This window comes from Drosophila busckii, chromosome 3L (genome assembly GCF_011750605.1).
Source record: "Drosophila busckii strain San Diego stock center, stock number 13000-0081.31 chromosome 3L, ASM1175060v1, whole genome shotgun sequence".
In the NCBI taxonomy this organism is placed as follows: Eukaryota; Metazoa; Arthropoda; class Insecta; order Diptera; family Drosophilidae; genus Drosophila; species Drosophila busckii.
The window spans coordinates 4,022,612-4,047,354 of NC_046606.1; the positions used below are offsets into that span (position 1 = coordinate 4,022,612).

General features: G+C 41.3%; 1 protein-coding gene and 1 long non-coding RNA gene across 2 annotated transcripts in view; one reads left to right on the top strand and one right to left on the bottom strand.

Moving 5' to 3' along the window:
- The first annotated feature begins 751 nt into the window (after positions 1-751).
- On the top strand, positions 752-24,743 carry LOC108598093 (dendritic arbor reduction protein 1). The gene is made up of 6 exons (XM_033293412.1): positions 752-998; positions 16,278-16,845; positions 17,275-17,975; positions 18,035-18,674; positions 20,518-20,577; positions 23,644-24,743. Exons 1-6 carry the CDS (start codon positions 936-938, stop codon positions 23,829-23,831), a joined length of 2,220 nt encoding a protein of 739 aa, XP_033149303.1. The 5' UTR covers positions 752-935; the 3' UTR covers positions 23,832-24,743.
- LOC117134765 overlaps positions 23,329-24,743 on the bottom strand; it is a 28,584-nt gene continuing 27,169 nt past the window's right edge. The window contains exon 3 of the long non-coding RNA XR_004458835.1: positions 23,329-23,421. This is a non-coding gene — a long non-coding RNA (uncharacterized LOC117134765). The remainder of the gene's footprint in view (positions 23,422-24,743) is intronic.

A 24,743-nucleotide genomic window follows, 5' to 3' on the forward strand; every position in this document is an offset into this window, starting at 1 on the left:
AGCGCATACGATCTGATGATCGCGAGAGCGCATAAAAGAGAGCAGAACACCTGGTAGGCAACAACAACAGCAGCAACAGCAACAGCAACAGCTAAACGTTAAGTCAGCGCCTAAGCAAGCGACAAAGTCACTGAGCAAAGCCGAAGAGAGCGCGAGCGGGGGCGCGAGAGCGAGAGCAGCAGAGCGCGAGTGAGACTTACAGTCTGCGCAGGTTATACAGGTATAGCTGGGCTTGCGTGTGTGTGTGCCTGTGTGTGTGTGTGTGAGTGGCCCGCTTAGCTGACTGGGCGACTGGGGGTTCGTCTGCGCTAAACCTTCGCTCGTCCAATCAGTATGAACTCGGTTCTCAACCAGCGCAGTGACCACAAAGCGGCGACGAGCGCTCGCTTCAGCAAACTTTCCATTAAAGACAAATAATTCTCGTGTATTAATCACAACAAACAGTGAGCGTTAAACAATAAATGCAACAACTGCAGTCAACAAATGCGCATGCTTAACATTGAAGAAAAACAATTGGCAACAGCGCTGAGCGCAACAAATGCGGAAGTTGTTATTGGTATTGGTAAAAGCCGCCGGCAAAAAAGGATGTGAAATTTTCGTAAACATAATGCAAATTGTTATAAAAGCTTCTGCGTGCGTGCGTGTGTGTGTGCCTGTGTAAAAATAAATCAATTTGCATATTGAAAAAGAAATTTGCATAACAAAAATCAATTGTAAAAATATTTACAAAGTAATCAGCAACAATTTTGTCGATTGTTTGCGCCCAAGCGAGTTTTAAGTGCCATGAAAATTACAAAAAATTATGCAAAATAAATAAATTAATGTGCCTTGAACCTAAAGTGACCAGCAAAAAATATATTTAATTTCAATACACATATATAAAGGCCAATATTCCATTTCGCGCGCTTCGCATTGATGCTAAAAATTCTGCTTAAATGCATACGGATATTATAATTGGTGAACAATTTGCCGCCAACAACAACTACTGGGTGATGCAGGTAAGCAATAAAAACACAACTAATTAATAAATATAACAGCAGGTTGTCATTAAAAAACAATAATTGTCGTATAGCAATTAAAAGACAGTTTAACATAAGACATTAAAATCGAAATCAATCAGTTATGCCAAAAGTGTAGGCCTCACTTCCCGTTTGATACTGATCGTTAAAGAAAATCTTTCTTATAAGCAATTGCTATTCATAATTATGCCTAATGTGCTAATTAAATTTTTGGCTGCGTGTGAGATTTTTTATTGTTTGTGAATTTAACAGCTTCCGCTTATGCCAAATGCCCCAAAACAGCAACAACAAGTTTATAAATATATAAATATGCTTGTTACGCTTATGAGTTAAATAAAACGCACGCGGCAATCAGTTTAAATTAACTAAATACAACAACAACAAGCATATTAACACCTTTTTGAGTGTCGCGGCTCAGGTGTGCAGCTGCTTGCTCTGCTTTATATATTTGCTGAAAGCGCCGTCGGCAATCGATTTGTTAAACTTCTTATCAACCAAAGTAAATTATCGCATATATGCATATAGATTAGGGCCAAGCACTTTAAGCCGTTCTTAAACAGTCAATCAGCACTGGAGTTTGTGCCTCATTGCCAGTCGGTCAAGTCTTTTGAACTTGTCTCTCATGTTGTCATAGAGGGAGTTCGCACTTTTCAACGCACACGAACCCAAAAAGGAAATTGTCAATTGTGGCGTGTGTTTTCAATTTGTAGTGTATACACTAACAGAATGAGGTATATTGACTATTGAAGTCAAGTGCGCAAGTAAATAAATTCATTTAATTGAATATTTAATTGAAACTCGAGAACTGCTTTGCAGTTTTTCTGCTTTGCAGTTAAGTTTTGGGACAACACAAATTTATTTTGAATTAAAGTAATAATTTATATTAGTTTACAATGCCTTAGTTTGCTCTTCTTAAGCTTTGCAGTTTATTTTTTAAATATTCATAGCTTCTAAACTCAATTGCTCAATTTAAGTCGCTGCTTCAAAATTCTTAAACAATTATTTTACATAGCTTTGATTTATTTACTCTTCTATAATTTTGCTTTATTTTATATTTATTGTAGCGTATAGCTTAGTCTTTATTTTATGTCTTGCCGCCTCTTCTGCGTTGCATAAATATTCTCTAGTAAATGTTTGTCCATCAGGTTTGCTGGGCACTGTTGCCAGTTCCTGCTCCGGCTGCGGCTCCGGCTCTTGGCTCTGCTTCGTTTGTTTGTCCATTGTTTGAATCGCGCTTACTTGCGAAGCTCTGCGTCAATATTTGTGCACAACACTTTGCCAATGTGCCAAGTGTTGTTCTTCATGTTGTTGCTGTTGTTGTTCTTGTTTATTGGTTCTGGACTGAGTTGAGTTAAGACTTAGAATGCGTTGCATCAGCGCCAAGCTGGGTGGCATTAAATATTGTCATTTGGCATTAGCTGCGCATTGGGCTAGACCGTTAGACAAATGTGTGCAAATAGTTAACTGAATGATCAGTGCTGATCAGCGTTTAACTAATTGACTTGCGCCCACTAGTCTTACTCCAAAGATAAGCAAAGAGTTTTGCCATAGATAAGCGACACCCCAGACACATGTCAATTCTGAGGAACTCTCGAGTCATAAATGAAACCTATTCCGTTCCATTTCGTTTGTGCTGTGTTTCATTCTCGCATTTCCTTTGTATTGTTGTTGTCTTGCTCGTTGTTCCGCTTGTCACCATCAATAGCTGCACTAATTAGGCTTGTGTTGTTAAATATTTACACACAGTCGCTAAAGTACAAAGCGCTGTTGACGTCTCCCAGTGTCACTGATAGCGCTGAAGAGCTCTTGGAGCAGCCAGCTCGATGTGTGGGCCGTGAAGGCGCTAAGCGGGTGGCGGCGGCGGCGACGTCTTCTTCCGTTTTCTTCATTGCGGCGTTGGTAAAATTCCCACGATTTGAGTTATGTAGAAAAACTTTCATATTTTATGGCATTTAGTTTATGATTTCTTACACAGAATTTAGCAAACTAATGATAGCAGTCTATATAGACGCTGATATGAACGCAACTGCATGAATAATTGCGCTAATCAAGCGGCTAGACTGGGGTCTTGGCTCTTGACTTGATCTACGGCTGTGAGTTTCGTTTACGATTTCGTTAGCTGCACTGATTAATGGCCCTGGGCCCATTGTGCTTCAATCATTTCGTTTTTACGTATGCACATGTGCGCTAAATAATTAAATATAGATAAAAATCAGATTACTCATACGTCATGTTGGTCATATACCGTTTAGGCGAGGCGTGCCTGTCAACGCGCCGCCGACAATTTATGCTGAAAAATTTTGCATAAAATGCACAGAACTTTGGTTTGCTTAGCAATTTGTCAATTTTATTGAAATGAGCTATTGCTATAAAAACACACAGTTATCGAAATAAAACGGCGATATTTGCATTCCCCACACAAAGCGGCGGCCGCCTTCAAAAGTTTCTCTATTCAAACTAGAATTGCATTTTGATAAACTTTTGGCTATAAAAAATAGCAACAAAAGCGTGCTCGATAAGATAATTAAACAAGTGAAATGTTAACGCAAAAACAAACACGTGCCCCCCCCGGGCCGCACCCTCCTAACTTTCCATTTCTTTGGGGCAACGAAACGAGTTCAAGACTGTGTCAAATGCGAAATGCCAATTACCAATGTTAAATAACAAAAACTCAAACTCAAACTGGGCCAAAAACTATAACAACAACGAAATGAAACTAAATAATATAATAATAAACGCAAGAAATCTCATTAAAGCACAGTGGGAGTTCCAATGCAAAAATCGCTTCAATTCTATGGCCAAAATCTATGGCTGTGCATAATTTTCTCAATCAGCCTTTGTGGCTGCTTTTCGCCAATTCATGCAAATGAAAACGAAAACGAAAACTGGCACAGAAAATGCCAAAACAAAAATCAAAAGCGATATATTTTTGATTGATCTGCCGCATAGACAGACAGACAGATGGACAAAGTTTGGAGGTCAAGTTTGCTATTTGGATGTGGGTTCGCTTTAAAATTTGCAAACCAAATCAATCACTTACAATTCAATGCATGGCATAAAAGGATGGAAAAGGCAGGAATAGCTAACAAGCTGCACAGTGGTGCAAACTAAGCAAAATGCTTGAGCTTAGCATTGATTTTTATAGCCTGCGGGCAGTACCGGAAGACATGACAAATTCCATTCCTTGACTCTTTAGCACTCCTTGAACTGCAGATTAATCCAATGTGCTGGCATTTTATGGCACGTGTGTTGTCTGAGGCTGAAGCTTTTTTATTGCCTTTTGTTTGCAGCTATCGCTGCTCATCTAATCCCTAACTCCAGAGCCAGAGTCGTCCCCTTGCTTAAATTTTTGATGGATTGCGTGAGCGTGTTCTGTTCAAAAAACGAAACGAATTCGCGGAAACTAGTTTGCCAAAAAAAATAAAAAATAAAACACCGAATGTTAACTCAAAGGTGCTAAAACATAAGCAGCAACAACAACAATTCAAAAAATAAGCTTTTGTCTATACAAAGTTGAAGAAAAAAAAAAATTATTTATTGTTGCTGCTTGCGCATTGAAGCGCAATTCGTTTCAAGTTTGATTGGATCAAAAGCTCGCGAGACACGTTTTGGCTTTTTTTTTTGTTGTTGTTGTTGTTTTTGTAGCTCATTTGATGGCGCATTAAGATCAATTATTTGATTATGAATTCAAATCTGCAGAAAATCTTCAAATAGTTGACCAGCTTATGGCGACCTCAAAGTAATGTCAACAGCAACAGATAAAAAAAAAATTAAATTACAGCAAGGTGAGAAAACTCATTGAGCGCGCAGAGATTTCGCTTTGATCTTTGGCCAAGTTGTAGTAATGAAATAGCAAACAAACAAGTTATAAATACAAGTTGCAAAATTTAAATTAAAAAGTTCGCAAGTTTAATGACAAACAAATTAACTTAATGTGCAAATTACGCAAAAATAAAAGATTGAAGGGAAGTTAATCAATTAAAACACATTAAATTTAAAGCAAAAGGTAAATCGACATTAGCATAAGTTCAGTCGCACAGCTATTGCATTGCACTAACTTTAAAAGGATATTGAATATCCTTGTTTGAACAGCAGCTCAATAATTTGACTACTACCAAATATTCTCACAATTTCACGCTAAGCAATCATAAAGCAAACATAGAGACCGCGCTGGGGTGACCATTGAAGCTATTAAACGGGGATGACAACCAGACAGAAGCAGAAGCGAGAGAGAGAGAGAGAGAGCGAGGGTGGGGGGCAGGAAATGTGCGCAGTCCATGGAATTGAGGGCAGACTAGTCGAAACTAAAACCAATTTCCGATCAAGCGCAAAAGGGGACAGCGGCTCAGTCAGCCCTGACGTCGCCTTTAGGGTGGGAGGGGTGGCACTACGCATGCGCAACATGTTGCGATCAATTGTGAGTTGAAATTTGAATTGAAAACTGTTGAATAATGCGTTAACAAACAGCGGTCAGCAAGCTCTTAGCCAAGAGTTGGGGGAGCGACAGGATTTGCGGGCAATTAATTTGTGTTTGAGCAGCAACAGGAAACAACAAAGCAACAAACCTCAGTGCAAGGGGCGGGCAGGGGGGTGAGTTCAGCTTCAAAAGTTCATTGGCCAAGAGCTAGTCAAAGCCATTCATAAGCAGTTCTTATTGACAGGGCCTATTAGTGGGTCAATTGCCAAATGGTTTTCAATGCTTGTTGGTTGCTTTGCGTATTTTTAGGCCAAGTGTGTGCGGCATTCGTCGAGCTACAACTTTTCAGTTTATTTTATCTCTTTTCGTATTTTTGCATACACTGGCAATTAGCGCAAATGATCGATCAACCAACAACAGCAACAACAACAACAACAACGCTTGTCATTAATTGGTGATAAAACTTTAGCAAATAACGCCAAAATTTTAGACTGTGCGCTGTGGTAAAATCTATAAGTTTATCAACAATGTCAGCCAATTAGAAATTCGTTGTTAATATAAATCGCTTGAGCGTAATGTAATGCTGCCACTTATTGTTTAATAAGGTCATTAATTCTTTTGTTTAAAGCCCATAAACTAGCAACTATTTATGGTATTTATCGAAGCTTAGACAATTGCCCACCCCTCAATAAACACAATTGCTCTGTCTGTCATTTTATTAGAGCCCCAGTATAGAAACAGGAAATCAATAACGAAAAAAAAAGTAAATTTAAAACTTATCATGAGCAGCAAAGAAAAACAAAAAAAAAACTAAACTCAATCTAATAAAAACTACATTACAGTACATAAAATCAGCCAATAATAACAAGCTATAAATGTAGCTCACACACACACACAGGCACACACATATGCATAAATATATGTAATACACATACACAGCTCAATCGCATCCGTCCAAGCTATGTAAACTAAAAATATAGTTAAAGCAAAAGCAACAACAGCAGCAGCAGCAGCAGAGAAAAGCAAACGCTGAGAAAAAAAAACTGTCGCAAATTGCGGTCATTCGTCATGCGCACATAAGCAGAACGACAGACAGAGCGAGCGAGCGAGTGAGTGTGCAAGAGAGATAGAGCGAGTGTGTGGAGCATTGCGGTGGAGTGGAGAGCAACAGCGCCGATGACGACAACAAATGGCGGCTTTGCTAAATTGGGGGCGGGTTGCCGGGGTTCACTTACTGTATAGAGAGAACAGAAAGAGAAGAGCGAGAGAGAGAGCGAGCGCGACAGCTTCTTATCGTTCATGCTGCTGTGTTTGTGTGTGTGCGACTGTTGTTGTTATCGTGGGGCTGATGAGGCAGAAAACGCAAAAACAAAAGCAAACGCAAATAAAAGCCAACGTCTTGTTGTTGTTGCTTTTGTGTTTTTTTTTTCTAGCACTGAAATGTGTTTTGATTTGCTGCGCTTGCGAAAAAGCAAAAAGAAAACAACAACAACAGCTAAGCGCTGTCCGCTGGTTGGGCGACATTAAAATATCCAAGCGGGGGGAGTGTGTGTGTGTGTGTGTGTGTGGGGAGGCCATGGGGCAAGCTAATGCTGCTCAATATGGCGTCGCAGCGGCAGCGACGTCGACTGCTGCTTAATGGTGCTTAAGCAGCGCTGCGTGAAGTGCGCATGACAAACGAAACGAATTAAAACAAAATGAAGTGAAAGAGTAATAGAAACACACACGCACACACACACACAAAATATGTTGTTTGTATATAGGAAGACAATTGCGCTTAGGTAAAGCAAAAAAAAACTACAGTTAGCGCCGAAGGTGAGCGCAAAAAGTTGTAGCAAATAATATTAAATGATATGTTAGCAATGGGCCGCCACTTAAGCTTTACAGCTGTTAATTGCATGTAATGCGAGCAGACAGCTGCTAAATTATGCTGGGATGACACTTGATTGCAGCAGCGCTTATGTTAATCAGCTGTGAAAGGTGTAAAGTTTTTTAAAAGCAAAGATACATATTGAATTGGCAATAACTTTATACTAATTGCCGCACAGACGCCACTTGCAGCCATTTGGACTGTTTTAAGAGCCTTTGGCTTAACTTATGGCTCATAAGTTCAAATCAATTTGACAATTTGTTTTCCATTAGGCCACAAACAATGTATTGTTGTGTGGCTAGTAAGCCACCGTTGTTATGATGCTGGGGCCTATTATTATGAAAATTTTCAGCTTCATTGAATTTTGTTATCCATTTTCTAATTTAGGCAAATTACCACAGCGTGTTCTTCTTCTCTTCGCTGCTGATTTATGTTAGAGAGTCGCAGCTGCGTGCGCGCCTTTGTTGTTATTGTTTTACATGAAGTTTAACATGCTCTTTAGGCCGCCGTCGAGCAGCGACAGCGACTGCTGTTAACTGCTTGCGTCAATAAGCTGAATGAAATTTCCTCAATGAAGCTGCGACATTAGCATAATCTTCAGCTTAAAAACGACGAAACCTGTTTGCTTTTTGGTCAACGTCAAAGAGGTGCTGCGAGGGGGGGAGGGGGTATTATTTGTTAGCCGGGTGTCAGAGCTGTCACATATATCAGCGGCAGAGGGGTCAGGCCCACACGCATCTTGCCTCTCTGTCTAGCTTTCACATAGCTAACCCCCCCTAGCCCCCACCGCTGGCACTTACATTGCACGTCGCTCTGGTAATTGCTATGGCTATATAGCCTGAAGTCATCATGCGCGCATTTGTCCACCAAGACACAACACTAAACTTTTTTTTTCAAATAGTCGTGATTGCAATTGGCAGCCAATCGGCGGGGATTTGTATGGGGAGGGGGGCAGACACACTGTCCAGACATATGTTAGCCTTATAATTTATGTCTATACTTGAATTTTTTTTCTTATTTATTAATTGCCTGCAGCTCTCGCAGTGTAGCGCATGTATTTTTGTTTATTTTATGTAATTCGTTTAATTGCATAGAATTTCAGCAGCTCAAGGTTGCAATTTATATGTGGCTGACAAGCAAACAAACAAAACGAGTAAACAAATGAAATCTCTGCGCTTTATAATTAAACTCATTTACTCAGCTCATTAAAATAAATCACAAAAATAAAGTTAATGCAAATTTAGCAAGCAATTTACTCAAATGAGACTATAAACAATGCGAAGTTCTTAAAATAACTTGAGAAATATTTCAACTCGGGACTCGGGATTGCTGCTTGCATAACAAAATGTTAAATGCTTTAATTTTGTTGCAAATTTCCGCTTGATTTCTAGCCTGGCAACTAAATATTGTCACTTATTTGAGCGTTTTATCAAACTAATTAAAGGCTAAAAAACGATTTAATTGGACAGGCGATAGACTTTTGAATAGCGCGCTGCGGTCTGTCGAGCGGTTGTTGTGGCATTTCGAACGTTGGCAATCTGCATATGCGAGACTGCGGCATGTGGCATGCCACATTTGATATTTAGCGTAACTGCAACTAAAGCGCAGCTTAATAGATAGATGCCAAAAGATTTTGACAGGCGTGTGTATTCGTTAGTTCGTATCTAAAAGACATTTCAGGGCTTCCAAAATGCAGCTAATTGAATTGTCGATAAGGCCAGAGTTTTGACAGCCTGACAGTTCACTACGATAGCTTGGCCCCAATACAGTGCGGCTCGTAAAAAAGATAGAAGAAGTTACCGCTTGACATACACACACGTTGCGTATACGTAACGTTGACTCATTGCCTCTCGCGAACCTAAACAAATAAATGCCGCACAATTGTGACCCAGTTTGAAATTTGAGGCTGCATGAGTCATGGAGTTTGTTACATTTATGGATGCCACAGCTGTGTGGCGACTCGTTGTTGTTGCAACTCCTTTGAAGCTTAAGCGAAATTTATGCGCACAATATGCGAAATTTATTGTAATGACAAACGCTTAGCGCATAATTCGACGCTAAATGCGACACAAACCGCAAGCAAAGAGCAGAGACTGAGCAGAGTCTTCAGCCACAGCCGGAAGCGAGCAATCTTGGCTTATTGTTTTTGTTATTGTTGGCAGTTCGCATTGCCTGCAGCTGCTCCAATTGACGCCCACCTGTGTGTGACGTCAGTGGGCCGCCGTCGCCGCCAGCCACCCAAATGACGCCTACAGCGAAGTCCTCAGTCAACAAAGAGCAGCAAACCGGTTACGGCTCAAATGATGCGTTTCAATAGCGGAACAAATTTACAATTAACCGGTTTGATAAGCAGCTCAAAAACCTTTGAAAACTTTGTTAGTTAGTTGCACTTTTTTATTAAGTTAAGCATATGTAGGACTCGTCGCTACAGTCGCTTGCATAAGTTTCACTACAGCTTGAGCTTTGGACTCTGCATTGTCCGCTTTCATTTTCATTGAACAATGTGCATCATTAACGCAAAAAATTGTTGCTGCTGCTGCTGCAGCTCGTTAACAATGCGCAAATATATTTTAGCATTAAACATGTTTTTGTTGTTGTTGCGTATTTTGTTGTTATTTTTATAAAGTGTGTGGCTTTATTATTATTTTGCGCAACTTAATGAAGTGCGATTCAGATTCACTTAACGAAATGTTGTTGGCTTCAAATGAGGAAGTCAGTGTTGTGTTTGGCTACAACAAGTGTGTGCTGCTGCCACGCCCACAAATCTACACTTTAACCATATTTGGTGCGCTCACGTGCTTGCGTTTCTATTGTGAGATTTTTGTTTTCATTTGATTTTCGGGGCTGGTCGCTTAATTTGCCCATTTTGGGCCACTTTGTTGATTAACGCATTTTGTCTTGCACATGTGTGTTTGACTGTGTGTGTGTGCATTGTTACATTGTTGCAGTTTTTGGGCTGAACTGCGCTGATTTATGCCGCCTCTGGGGCATTTTTAATGACACATTGAGAGCAGGCCAAGAGTTAGATTTACAGCTAATAAGTACAGTTAGCAGTTAGCAGTGTGGCATAATGAATGACAGCTGAAAAACGCTTCATTGAGCTGCGCGAATTGTTTTAGCCATAAACAAAAACTAAAAGTGGCAAATAATTTATGCATTAAATATATATGGAGAGCATAAATTTATTGCCAATGCGGCAAACTTGCAACAAAGAGCGTCTAAACTAAACAAGGCGTTAATGTCAGTAATGCAGCTAACAAAATAACTTACAGTATTAAAAATATATAAATTATAGTGCAGACTTTGAGCTGAAAACATTTGAGTTTTACATGTGCTGCATTTTTTAACTATAACTTTTTTAATGGCTATGTGACTGTATTAAAATAATTTGTGCTTTATATTTAAAGTATAAGCTATGACTAGCCAAAAACCATTTAATTCTATGCAGTTTGCAGCCTCAGCTTTAAATATAATACTCTCATTTTAATATAAGCTTAACTATTTTAATATCAGCTGCTGTTGCCTGCCACGCTTATTTATGTTTGCTCTTCTGCTGAAAAGCCATAAGCAGAGAAGTGTGTAAAGGTGTTTTTTTTTGAGATACTGTAGTTTATGGCGCTGGCGCTGCCACTTTGCGTTTGTCTTAACTGCAGAGAACATTTTTAATGTGCGCGCTGTTTAGTAAAACTCTAACAACTTTAAGGCCGTGAGTCTGTCTGTGCGTCTGAGCACACGCCAAGCTCTGAGCTCTGAGCTCTGAGGTGTTAAAATGCTTTACAGAGTTGATGGCTAAGGGCGCAGCGTAAGGACGCGTGGAAGGGCAACCAAATAAAGCGCTGGTTAATAACCCAGCACGCTAATGAGAAACACACTGAGAGCAAAAAATGACGTCAGCTTTTGAGTTGGCACGTGCAGCAGTTGAAGGCTGTGGAGGGCGCTTGTGTAGGCGTGGCTGCTGCAATTTGTTTGACGTATTGCTGGGCAAACTGTTTTAGCAGCTGCTTGGGCTATAAAGTTGCTTTGCTGTATTTTGATTTGGTTTTTAATGAAGTTTGGCTTTAATGGTTTAACTTGAATGTGAAAGCGCAGGCCTAAACGCATTTTGTTTTCTTTTAACGCCTTTTGTGTGATTAGAAGCGTGTGGGGCGCACACTGAGCGAAATAGTGTGCACAGCTATAAGTGTGTGTGTGTTGTGTTTTTCTTGCAGTGTAGACTTTTGTTTGCGCCGCCACTTAGCGCCTGCTTTCAAAACTAACGACGATCAGCGGCTGCTGATTAGAGCGCTGAAGAAATGCGTTGGGTCCAGCGCTCTAGTCTGCCCATTTCATTATGTAAACGACGCAGGGACGGACGGACGTACGTACTTTGTCTTTGACACCTTGTAGGCTATAAAAGCGCATTTGAAATATTTGGAAAGGTGTTGGACTGAAGCGTGCTACAAATTGTTGTACAATTGTTAGTTTATTCTTTGTATGTTTTATGCATAATTTTTGTTGTTGTTGTGCTTGGCATGCGCATCCAGCTGTGCGAACAAATGAGTCTGGCGACAAGCGCAAATAAACGAAATCAACTCAGCGCCGTGTCGTGGCCCCAAACTGCCGCCTCATTGGACTATTTTCTGTGCTAGCTGCGCTCGCGTGTGTGGATGCAACAGGTAGCTGGCAAGCCTGTCAATAGCTACACGCCTGCTTGCTCATAGTGCTGCATGCCGCATGTGGCAAGTGCCTGCTGGCAAGCTGCTCTAACATGTTGCAGCAGCGGCAAGTTAAGATCTACAAATGCCTTCAAAGCCACTAAGTGTTGAGCTGTTTGGCAGATGCTGCCACAACATGTTGCACACAGCCAAGTTTATGCAACAGATAAGCAGCAGACAGCGCATAATTAAAGCTTAAACCCTTTTTTTTTTAATATTTTATATCATTTAAAGCGCATTGGCTGCTCGACTTGATTCAATAAACGCCCAACTCAGCATGTGACCATTTGCTGTCTCGCTCTTACACTTTATCGCGCTGCTAATGGACACACAAAATGCAATTCCAAGAAAATTCAGCGCTGCTTGGCAACGTTTGACATTTCCAAATGCTAAACAGCAAGCAGGCTCCAAGTGCTTGGGTGGGGGGTTGGCGTTGAGTGAAAACGAAACGATGCCAAACGCATGTACAGCATGCGCTGCACTTGTCGTTGTGTCCCCCCCCGCACTCACCCCACTTGTACTCCCTGTTGCTTCAACTACTGTTCCAAATTTGATTTGCTGCGCTGATTTGGTGCCTCGAACGCCTCCAGGGCGTATGCAAACTAAGAAAATGCGGAAAACATATTTGGCATAGTTTTTTGCCTGCAGGCTTTACTTCTTTTTCTTTTTCTTTTTCCTTTTTCTTTGCTATGTCGCAGTTTTTCTTTTGTCAACTGCTTGGCTTTGGCTGCAAACAAACAACAAAAATAAAAATTGTGACTGAAAGTTGTGGCCAACTCGTTGTTGAAGATTTACGAGCGCTTGGTCCAATAAAATGATTGCCAGCGATTTTTTATGCAAATTGTTTTTGGACTTGTTGCTGTTGGCCAGTTGCTGCTGCTGCTGCTGCTGCTGCTGTTATGAGTCATGCGCATATTTCTTCAAGTTTAACTATTTTTTATGAGCTACGCAGGCAGCTTCATTGCTGCTGTTGTTGTTGTTGCTTTTATGAGCTGTGTGTGGCTTTTATAGCATTTTGGGGTTTCAGCCAATTTGTTGTGGGCCAAAAGCTAACTGCATATAAAACAAGCCAAAAAATATTTTTGCCATGAGTTTTTAAAGTGAAAATGCTTGTAAGCTCAACATAAAACAATTTTCTTTTATTTAAATGCTATGCAAACAAAAGACTTAGGCAACGAACTTGTGCTCAAACAGCCAGTTTCCGTTTCCTTGCTAAATAAAATAACTTTCACATATTTTGTTTAACAATTGTGCACTTAATTAATCAAAAATTCTATCACACTCTTGAGTTATTTATAAATTTGCGCTACGCCTTTTTTGTTTGCATATTAAACGCTATTTAATAAATGTTAAATAGTTCTATTTATAGCGCGTAGCTTTCTATTGTAACTGGCGTATTGTGTGTGGGCGTTGGTTGGTTCAACTATCTAAACCACATTGGCTTGGCCGTAAAGCATTTAAGTGACTTAATTTATTATAACCCGCAGACCTATTGGATAGACCATTGTTGATGCGATGCGTAAACATTTTTCACAAGTTTTATGGCTCGAAGCTTGTTTTGGGTTAACAGTCAAGCCACTGACATTTATGAACCAGCGAAATTAAAATATCAAAAAAAATGTACAAATCAAAAAGCAATTTTATGGCTCAATATTCAGACCGAAATCAATACTTTTAAAAGAAAAATTAATAAACCAAATGACAATAGAGCGCATGTAATTTGACAAAAACGTTTATCGAGCCTTTTTCAATTTTTATTGTTCAGCTGAAAGAAATTTATAAAAGAGAAGCAGCTTTTTAAAATGCGCAGCGGCAGCTGAAGCTACATAAAATTTATTAATTTTTATAGGCATTATTTTTTATATGTATTTTGCATTTTGTTGTTTGTTGGGTTTGTAATTTTAACTGTTTTTATTGCTGCGCCAAGTGCCAAATTTGGTTTGAGGTTCTTGACCACGCGTGTGTCCCCTCAACGCCCACAACGACAACCACGCCCCCCAGTCAACAACACACAGGCTGATTTGTTGTACATGTGTTTGTTTTGGCTTTAGCTTTTTGCATATTTTGTTCGATTTTAAATGAAGTCACGTTGCAATCGTAAAGTCGATATTTATGTTTGTCATTATTTTTTATGCTTTCTTGGCTTGCTTTGCTTGTTGGCTTGTTTCTTAGCTCGCCTGCCTTGTTGCCTGTCGCTGTTTATTAAATATTCTTTAACATATATATAGAGTTGCCAGTTGCCAGTTGCCAGTTGTTGTTGCTGCTGCTGCTGCTTGTTGTGCATTAATATAAACAATGTTTAGTTCGCGCCGCTTTATTGCGTTTAAACAATTGCAGTTAACAACTTTATTTGCAAGTTGCAACTGCGTTGCACGTTTTGTCAAATGCCAGCGTGGCATGCAACACACAAACAGCTGCTGCATCAACAATTGTCAAGCGCTGCGAATGCGCAAATAGCCGCCAAATGCATTGCAAATCGAGCGAGACTTCAAATAAAAAACAAAGCAAGTCAAATTGTTGCCTTTGAAACAAAGCGACATGAGCTTAGCATATAAAACTTAAGTAAGTATATATATATAATAAAAATATGCGTCGCATTCCACACTCGCAAATGGGCCAAATCAATAACAATAAAACAACAACAACAATTACAGCAACAGCAACTTATAGCAAAAAGCTTGAAGCTTGAAGCAGCAAACGGTACCCAGACATGTCTTCCTGCTATTGCTCAATTTATGCAAATGGCTTTTTAGAATCTTTTTCTCTTTTTATTTATACAATTGTTAACTTTTTTTTATAATGCGTAATGCCCATTTATTGTTTGTTGGCAACGGCATTTTAATAATATAAAAATAACTTGGCGTACGCGCTTATGAAAAAAAATTTCACTAGCCAAAAGCCCAGAACAGGTTCATAATTGAAATGCATTGTTGTTGTAATTGTTATTTATATTGCTGTTGTTGTTGTTGTCAGTCTGTCAATGTGTCAGTCTGCGCTGTTAGGTGCCCCTTGTGTCTAGCTGAAGTTACCGTTGCTGCCACCAAAGTCCAAGACCCACTGTAGCTGCCACTTAAAGATTCTCTGCAACGTTTTGTGGCGACGAATGCGTTACGCATTTTTATGAGGTCATTTGCGTGTGAAGCGCACTAAATGCGATTTTTTTTTGGTCGAGTCGACGTCGTCGTGCGTGCTGGAAAACTCAGTTCGTGGAAATGGAAAACTTAGGCTAACCAAAGCAGTTTACATATATTACTCATTGGCTATGGAAAATCTATTAAAATGATCACACGCCATTGTTGACCTCAGCGCGAGCGCTAAACATTATTCAAGTACCGTTACAAATACAAAACTGCAAACCACATTCAATAAAATGAAATATGTTGGCCGAAAAAAAATTAAAAAAAAAAGTATAAAAAATTGCGGCAAATAATTTGCCACGCTCGTAAATTTTCAGATCATAAAAAAAAGCAACAAGCTACGTTGGTGGTTTGTGTGTGTGTGTGTGTGTTAGTGTGTGTGTATTTGTTAACTCGAATGTGGTCTATGGCTGATCGATAAAGCTCTTGAGCTTATTTGATATATTACTCGGTATACTCCAAGCCTCATCATTTGCATGTGAAAAGCCAGCGGAAAAAAGTTTCTCTAATTTGCCAAATGTTTATTATGTGTGCCTAAACAACGTTAAGTGTTGTCATAAATTAGTTTCTTAAGCCTAGACATTGTTGATTGTTATTGTTGTTGCCATAAAATAAAAACACAAAGCTATAAATTTCTTAAGAGCAATGGCTCAACAATAGCCGCAAAGATTTCAGATTAAATGTCGAGTTTTTTGGGGCTAAAAATAAACTTATAGAAATATGAGCAGCTCAATTCGCAAAGACTTGGGCAACGAACTTGACTTTGAGCACGAACTTGCAGCAAACTTTGGTTTGCTACACTAAAATTTCTGCAATCGCGCGTTAGTTCTGACTCTCAGACTTTCCATAAAGATATTTAAATCAGTTTCCATAAAAATCAAACCTGATTAGCCAAGCAACGCTTAATTTTTGCTGTTTGCTGGCAAATTTAATTGAACTTGGCCCGCACACAGACGCAAATAAACGCGTCGACTGTTGTCATAAAAATAAACTAAGCTAAGGGTAAAGCAAACTGCAGATAAGACGAAAAGTGGCCACAACGCAAAGTGTTTGGCCAGCGATAAAAATTTAATCAAAATTTATGAAGAGTCAAAGTTTTCAACGCACTCATGACTCCTCTGCTTCTTCTTCTGCTTGCAGTCGCCGGAACTGGATTATCGGCACGAGCTGATGGGACGTCTGCATAAGATCGAGCCAGCTGATGTCGAACTGGAAGTGCTAGCGGCAGCTGCTGCTGCCAGCAACAACAACAACAACAGCAACACTAATAACAACAACAATCAGCATCATCATCATCAGTTTCATCATCATCACCTGCACTCGCATCATCATTCGCATCATCATCAGCATCATCATCATCAGCAGCAGCAGCAGCAGCATTTGCATCACAGTCTGCAAAGCGGCGAGAGCGGCGCTGCCTCCGCCATCGATGCCTGGCAACTAGCAACAGCCGCCAGCTATGCCAGCGATCAGTCCCAACAGCAGCAACAACAACCCGCCGGCTCGCCTAATTCCAACTCAAATTCCGCCTATGGCTGTGCCGCAGCCACACTCTACGATGGAGCGCCCTACGATGTGGCTCTGGGCTATGGGGGAGCTGCCACAGCGACGGCAGCAACAACAACAACAACAGCAACGAGCGGCAATGCTGGCGCAGGGGCAGGCGGCAGCACAGCGGGTAGCAGTGCCGACAAGGAGTATTTGTATGGTAAGCTAACGGGCAGGAGGGGTAGAGGGGGGCGGGGGAATTGAGCAAACAAAATTACACGCATGGTGAAATCTCGCAAGTCAATAGCAAAAAAAAAAAAAAAAGAAATAGAGAGAAAGATACAACGACGCGATGTTGTCAATTTCTGTCGATTTGAATGTGAAATTTGAAACCCTCGAGCTCGAGACATAGCCGCACTACAAATGCTTGAAAATATGCCCAAATATTTGGCAACTTCAGCTCAAGTCGGCGTTGAAATGAAATCGACACCGAATTGAATTGAGTTTGACTAAAAATAGTCAAACAAATCGGCAGCTGTTTATGAATTTCATGCATATGCGAGATTTCATTGTTTGCATTAATAATTCCCTCAATATATGCATAATACATTAGCAAGTTGATTATAAACCGATTTTCTTTGCCGAACAGAAACCAAAAACAAAGAGTCGCTCTTCGCGGATCCATTGGACGATCCGTATCAGCGGCCGCTGGTCTGGGACGATATAACCACCTCAATACAGAATATTGATCCAGAGAATGCGCTCATGCTGGCCAATGGCAGCGACAATGCAACAGTAGCAGCAGCAACACAACAGCAGCAGCAGCAACAGTTGCTGCCACAGGTCAAAATGGAAGCAATAGACGAAACTTTGCTCGAAACTTTCTCGACACCAATGCTCAGTCCCATGGAGATTAAAACTGAAAAGCGACAACAGCAGCAGCAGCAACAACAACAGCAGCACCAGCAGCAGCAACACCAGCAGCAGCAGCAGCAATACCAGCAGCAGCAGCAGCAACAACAACACTATCAGCAACATTATCAGCAGCAGCAGCAGCAACAACATTTGTACCAGCATCATCCTAGCCTGGCTGGACTGCCTGCTGATGTGGTCGAGCTGCAGCAATTGCATCAGCATAGCGGCAGCAACAGTCCCAAACTGGCAGCCAGCGACAACAACAACAGCAGCAGCAGCAGCAACAACAACTATCAGCAACAATACGCAACAGGCGCTGGCTATCTAAACAGTAGCAACAACATTGCTGTTGGGGTCAGCAGCAGCAGCAGCAGCGTTGTCAACAGCAGCAGCAGCAGCAACAGCTACGGCTACAGCTGGCACAGCAGCAATCAGGTGAGCAGCAGCAACAGCAACAGTTGCTAACTCTATTTATAACTTTGCACTCTCTACAGACCTTTCACACCAAATACCAAATACACCCGCCATCAGCCAGCAATACTGCCACGCCCACAGCTCAACTTGCGCTGCAGCAGCAGCAGCAACCACAGCAGCAACAGCAGCAGCTGCAGCTTTGCCCGCCCGCCGCGCCCAGCACGCCCTCGGCCAGCAGCTCGGCGGGCAGCGCCTCCTCCGCCTCGAGCTCCAGTTCCACGCGTCACATGTTCGTGCCGCCACTCACGCCGCCCAGCTCCGATCCAGGCAGTCCAGGCGCCTCCATGGTCGCTGCCGCCGCCGCCGTTGCTCAGGCCCAGCGACGCAGCACTCCGCCGCCGCCTTATCAACAGGGTCATGCCCTGGGCGGCCTATGCCCCAGTCTGGTCAACACGCCGCCCACGCTGCAGCTGCTCGGCGCTGCCACGCCCACCACGACGCTCACCACACTCACGCCCGCCGTACAGCAGCAACAACAACAGCCCGCGCCACCGCCGCCGCCGCCAGCAGCGAACAGCGGACGACGCGGTCGCCACTCGCATCATCAGCCCGGCACACCCGCCCACATTGCCAGCCTCATGAGCGTGCGCACTGTGCGCTACAATCGGCGCAACAATCCGGAGCTGGAGAAGCGGCGCATACATCACTGTGATTTTGTGGGTGAGTACACTGCAAGAAATCGCTGAAGCAGCTTCCTCCCGAATTGACATGCAACGCATGCGCCTCTCGTTTATCATTTTGCGACACTTTGCTCCAGCTCCAGCTCTATTTTCATTGAACATGCGTGTTGCGTATTAACAATCGTCATTTATTTATTCTCCATTTATCTATACATTTATTTATTATCTCTGACTTGTCCGCCACTCGCTGTGCTATTGACAGCTGTTGTGGCGCTTTTTCTATTGCCTCTTTTGTAATTCTAATTAGCCCCGACCAGAGCCCCGACCAGACCCCAGACCCAGAGCAGGCCGACAGCCATATTTATATAAAAGCTTTTCTTTGGCTACCAAGCGCACATTTTAATGCCAGCAGTTTACTTTGATACAATTGCATATTCAATGACACAACTGCTTGCTTGGAAGTCAGCTTCAGTTAGATATATAATAATATAATGGAGCTAATAGAAGGATACAATGTTGCAGGCACTGTAGTAAAAATTGCACTACAATTGCTGCTCAATTTATTGCAAGATTGTGTGTAAATCAATATATATTTTATATATAACTTTGCTTACTTTATGCACAAGCATAAAAATCAGATAATAACTTTATTGTTTCATTTATGAAACTCTCATGCATAATTTTTTATAATTCTTTTATCATGCATTCATTTTTATATAAAGCAAAATATGAATAATCAATATATGCGTTGCGTTGCCTTTGTTTAGATTAATGCGAGCGTGCGATCAACCTAAATCAGCAGCTGGATCAAATTACAAAATGAGAGCAGATTAATGGCAGATCAGCTAGATAGTGTGACTATAAATTAGCGCTGATCTAACGCTGCACATAAATCAAGCGCTCAAGCAGTAAATTAATAGGCAGCTAATATTTAAAAAATCGAACGAACGCACAGCTTGAGTAGCATTTAGAACAATGAATAGCTTAAGTACTTAAAACAATTTAAGACCTGCCAGCAATCAAGATGCGAGATCAAGACAATGAAAGCTACGCACGTAGAGATCAATCATGAGAAGTTTAACACAGTTTGGCGCTGTGTGTTGTCCATTAGCTTTAAACCAAAAGCACTTAGGCAACTAAATGGCGACGTTGTCTAGCCAAAAGCGAGGGGCGGGCGAGGGGCGTGTAGCGCGTCTACGTGCGTTGCCACTAATAAATAATTGACAATTGTTTGACACGTTTGCTGTGGCCATTTTTAGACGAAAAAGAGCAAACGAAAATATTTCCAGTTGGCTGTCCAAATGAAGTTATTATGCCATAAACGCACGCATCAGTCGAACGACGACGACGACGACGTCGCTTGCAACTTGCAACTGAGTCTACAACTCAGCAGCGCATTTGGCAACTGCAACTGCAAGTGAGTTGTGTCTACAGTAGTTTGAGCAATTCTTCGTAGACTCCATGCTCAGGCCTAACTGTGCAGCTGTCATTTGTTGTTGTTGCTTGGCGTCGACGCAACATTCTTGACTCGCTTTTTCAGCTATCAATTCGTTGGCGTTGGCCAAGTTTGGCTGCTGCCTTGGCTTGGCTGCTTGGTATTTTTACTTTGAGTTTTGGCATTGTTTATCTATTTTTTCGTTTGTTTGTTGTTTGTTCGGGCTGTTCGGCATGCTCGGCACGTTGCGCTCAGCTTTCAATTAGAGCGTTACGTGCTGGGATCTCTAAGCATCCTTTTAAGTGCCACATGAATGTCTCAAGTCGCAAGTGAATCTCGTGCAACTTTCACCAGTTAATTAAAGGCTCGCCCACTGACCTATACCGATGCCTTATCACACTTTGGGCTTCAACAGTTTTAATCTAATTAATTGCATTTATATTTGCAGGTTGTACTAAAGTCTATACGAAGAGCTCGCATCTGAAGGCGCATCAAAGAATCCACACGGGTAAGTGTCTTGCTCTCTTTATTGATTGTTCAGCGCACCCACCCAAAGCCACAGCCACAGCCACAGCCACCGCCACAGTTTTAATTATGAGCAGCAGCAACAACAACAACTTTGAGCTCTAGTTGCTGGCGTGGGTTGACTTATTACCACACCAAAGCTTAAACCACAAACCTGACGATGAGTTTTGGTTGGCACAGCTGCGATTTTTTGGGGCGCACTGTTGCAAGCATCATGGGGCAAGTCTGCGGACAAAAAGGCTTTTGATTAATTCGCGCGCTCATATTTGTAGTTGCCAGCACATAATTTGCCAAAAGCGCCTGCGAGCGCCTTCCACATTTCAGTCGCAGTCGCAGTCTCAGTTTTTTGTTTTCTTTCTTATTCAATTTTGTGTGTGGCAGCCACAAGAAATCGTGATTTCTACGGCTGCACAGTTTCTGTTTTTTTTCGGCTCTGCTTTTGTGGTCAGTTGCAAGTTGCAACATCAACAACATCAACAATCGCCAATCGCCAACGCCATCAGCTGGGCGCACGCTTGGCCTGCATTTCCTTCTTGCTCAGATTACACTTGACGTGATTTTCGGTTCGTTCTGCCCCCCACCAACCCAAGCTTGAGTTTTTCTCTTTATTTTTTTTGGGGCTTGCTGATGTTGATCACCTGTCTTCGTTTTATGGGCCACACGTTTTATGCCGCCGCGGACTTTCAACTCTCGACCCAGCCCCAAGACTCAGGCGCAGTCTCAGTCGATTGCAGCCTTGTAGTTTGTTTTAGAGTCTCATTGCTCCTTGCGCTCGCTTATTTTTATTAATCGCACATGACCAACTGATTTATGCGGCAGCTTAAAACGCTGCATTAAAAAGCATTTATTATTGATTTATGATTTCAACTGTTGCTGTTGCTGATTTTCGCTTAACTGAGAAACGCACAGCCACATTTGATGGCTAAAGCGTTGACAAGCTAAAGCTAAAGCTAAAGCAGTGATAAGGCTTAAACCTTGGGGGAATTTCAATGAGCGTCAGTTTGGCTCTGTTTGCAGTTTTAATTGTTTTGGCCAAAATGCGCCTTGGGGGCAACACGAACGCCACCAGACGCTTCTAAGCGGCGGCGCCTCTAACTCAAGTCGAGTCGTTAGGCAGTTTAGCTGCAAAGCAAAGCAAAGCGATTGTCGAGTGGCTGGCTACTGTCTGACGGCTGTCCGTTTGCTTAGCTTTTTGAGTTAGTTAACAGCGTTGCAGGCCAGGCCCCAATCCCAACACACACACAAGCGCAGTCTGAGGCGCCAGACAGCGGGCTGGACAGCTTGGAGTGTGTTGTCTTAGCTGATTAGCAGCGTGAAGCGCTTAAATGATGGACAGCAGTTTAGTTTAAATATTTGCAGCGCAACTTAGTTCGTTGCCTAAGTCTTTCGTATACATAAATTTGTGATTTTATTTTGTTTCAATATCTGCAGGCGATTAGAAAATCAGGCGCTAACTAATCTTTATGCTGCCAGCGAACGCATAAATTTCACACATATCTACAATATGTCCCGATAAACTGGACACTGGGGATTGCCCGACTGCCAGCCCCGCCGACTGCCCACGGGGTCTGGGCTTATTTTGTACTGATTTGTTTGCTAATATGCCTGCGCTGCCATAAATTAGTTTGATCTTTATACGCAGCGACCAGCAGAGAGGCCGAGACTGCGACTCAGACTGAGGCCTGCGGCTAGACTTGTCTGCGAGCTCGTTGCTGGGGCGGTCTCTGGTCTCTCGTGGTCGTGGTCCACGGCCTTAATTTATGGTATTATGCATATATATTGTTAGTGCATGCTTATCGCTAAAATTATGAAGTAATTTTCTCGTTCGCGCTTATCGCATTGCGTTCATCGCACATTACAAAACACAATTTACATAACTTTTGTTTTCTGTTTTTCGGCCCCCAAAGCCTGCAATAGAGATCTTTGATCTTTGTTTCAGTTACGAGCAATTTTCAATTTGCCAAAAACTTATTCCCACGTTTAGATTCTGACTCACACACACACGAACACACGAACACACTTATAGTTATTTTCATATTTATTTTTTGTAAACTGTAAAGCTGCTTTGAATATTTATTTATTTTTTGTTGTGTGCTTATGTTCAGTCATTTTATAGACACTTATGGTAAATTCATTAAGAGAGATCTAAATAAACCAATAAGTCACGCCACGAGTCTAACGTATTGAGTTTCCGATTTGAAAAATCCTACAAAAGTGTCAGCTGAGTGCCACTCAACAACAAGTCTCAAGATGCCCCGCTCAGCCGCTGGCTCCAACCCAAATAGCAGTGAAAGAGGCAACAAAGTGTTGTTGTTAATGCGAAGATGCACGAGATAGCGTCGAAAGCTATTTCATTTCAATAAATTTAAATAATTTAATAAAATATAAAAACAGTTGAGGCTTATCTATCAATCAGCAAGCGAGCTTAATAAAATTTCTAGCCATAGCCATGGCCAATCCAAAGCCCCAGCAATTCGTTACAGTTCGTTGTCATTAGAAAAATGTCAAGTTCGGCAAATTTAAAGCCATTATAACTATGCGCGCAGCATTACAATTTCAAATTCAATTTCAATACAATATAACTCTATATAAATTTATGTTTATGTTCTGGCAATCAACTGTTGCCACACAATTTCGTTACGAATTAGTCATGGCTTACAATATTTTTTTGTTGTTCAATTTTTTTTTTTTTGGGGCAGCTTGGGCAAGTCAGTTGGCAAATGTTGTTGTCGTGTTGTAGCTGTGCTGGCTGCTGTGGCATCGTCAGCAGCAGCAAAAAGTCGTGTGCCAACCAGATAGAAAATTGTATGAACGCAGCTGAAATACCCTGCAAAAATAAAAAGTGCTTTATTTATATTTATTCTGTCTATTGGCAACATATAAATGCGACTGCTGCTGCTCGAGCTCATCGTACATGTGGCAGTGGCAAAAGACAAGAAGCTATGCCACAGATTGACAAACAACACTTGAGACCTATGGAAAAACTAAGCGCTACTCGAAACTAATGTCTATATGTATTTCTCTCTTTCTTTCTCGCTGTTGATTGCAGGTGAAAAGCCATACACCTGCCAGTGGCCGGAATGCGAATGGCGCTTCGCTCGCTCCGATGAACTGACGCGACACTATCGCAAACACACTGGCGCCAAGCCCTTCAAGTGCATCGTCTGCGAGCGGAGCTTTGCACGCAGCGATCATTTGGCGCTGCATATGAAACGTCACTTGCCCAAGAACAAGTGATGAGCGAGCGAGCGAACAGCAACAACTACAAATATCAACTATATCACAATCCAAAGGACTTAATTTAAGGCTAACCATAACGATATAAAAAATGCAAAAAAAGAATTAGTTAAATGGTTACTACTACTATATATATAAATTATAAACTACAGCGTTGGATCTGCGGCGGCCTTTGAAGCCAACTGTGCCTTTTTAACAGCGTTAAACTAAATCTGTGCCTTTTGTAAATCATCAACAGTTTAGTTAGCTACACACACACATCAAATATATACACACTCTCTACTAACTTAAGCATAAAACTAAATTTAAGTAAATGAAATTTCCACCTGCTTTGCTACTTACGCACACACTGCTAACTAAATTGACAACCACATTTCATAACTTACCTTTTAATTTAGTTCATATCGTTCCAAAGAGCATTGTTCTGTGCAATCTCTCCCGTGTATTAAAAGTGCATATATGTAACTTTAATTAACAGCTAGACATACTATATACACCTAATTCAATGCTAAGTTGTAGGACAACATTAATGCCATGTGTCATTTCGTCGCCTAGTTTAGCTGTATAATTGCCCCTAGCCATGTAATTTAGCATGTTAGCATAACTCTAAACAATTACATTACAATTACAATTACAATTATATATGCGTGTATATATATCTTATACTTAGTAGTTGGTTACTAGCTAGTGTATGGCTCCATGTATGTAAACCCTATACGTGTGTCCTCTATATCGTTTCTAAACACCAAAAAGTGCTGGCACAACAACATCATCAAATAATAAACATGTTTTTGAAAAACCAATTGCTTTAACTATTTATTTATTGCTATGCTTCAATTCAATTACAAATTTTATTGCAGTCCTACTTGTTGTTGCATGTTAAACTATGAAAAGCTGTAGCTTAACGACAAC

What these genes read in the sequence shown, in the direction of transcription:
- LOC108598093 (XM_033293412.1), top strand. Translation starts at nt 936, where the DNA reads ATGCATACGGATATTATAATTGGTGAACAATTTGCCGCCAACAACAAC. An exon ending in ACATCACTGTGATTTTGTGG is followed by an intron (nt 18,675 to 20,517) that starts GTGAGTACACTG and finishes TTATATTTGCAG; the next exon opens with GTTGTACTAAAGTCTATACG. An exon ending in GCATCAAAGAATCCACACGG is followed by an intron (nt 20,578 to 23,643) that starts GTAAGTGTCTTG and finishes TGTTGATTGCAG; the next exon opens with GTGAAAAGCCATACACCTGC.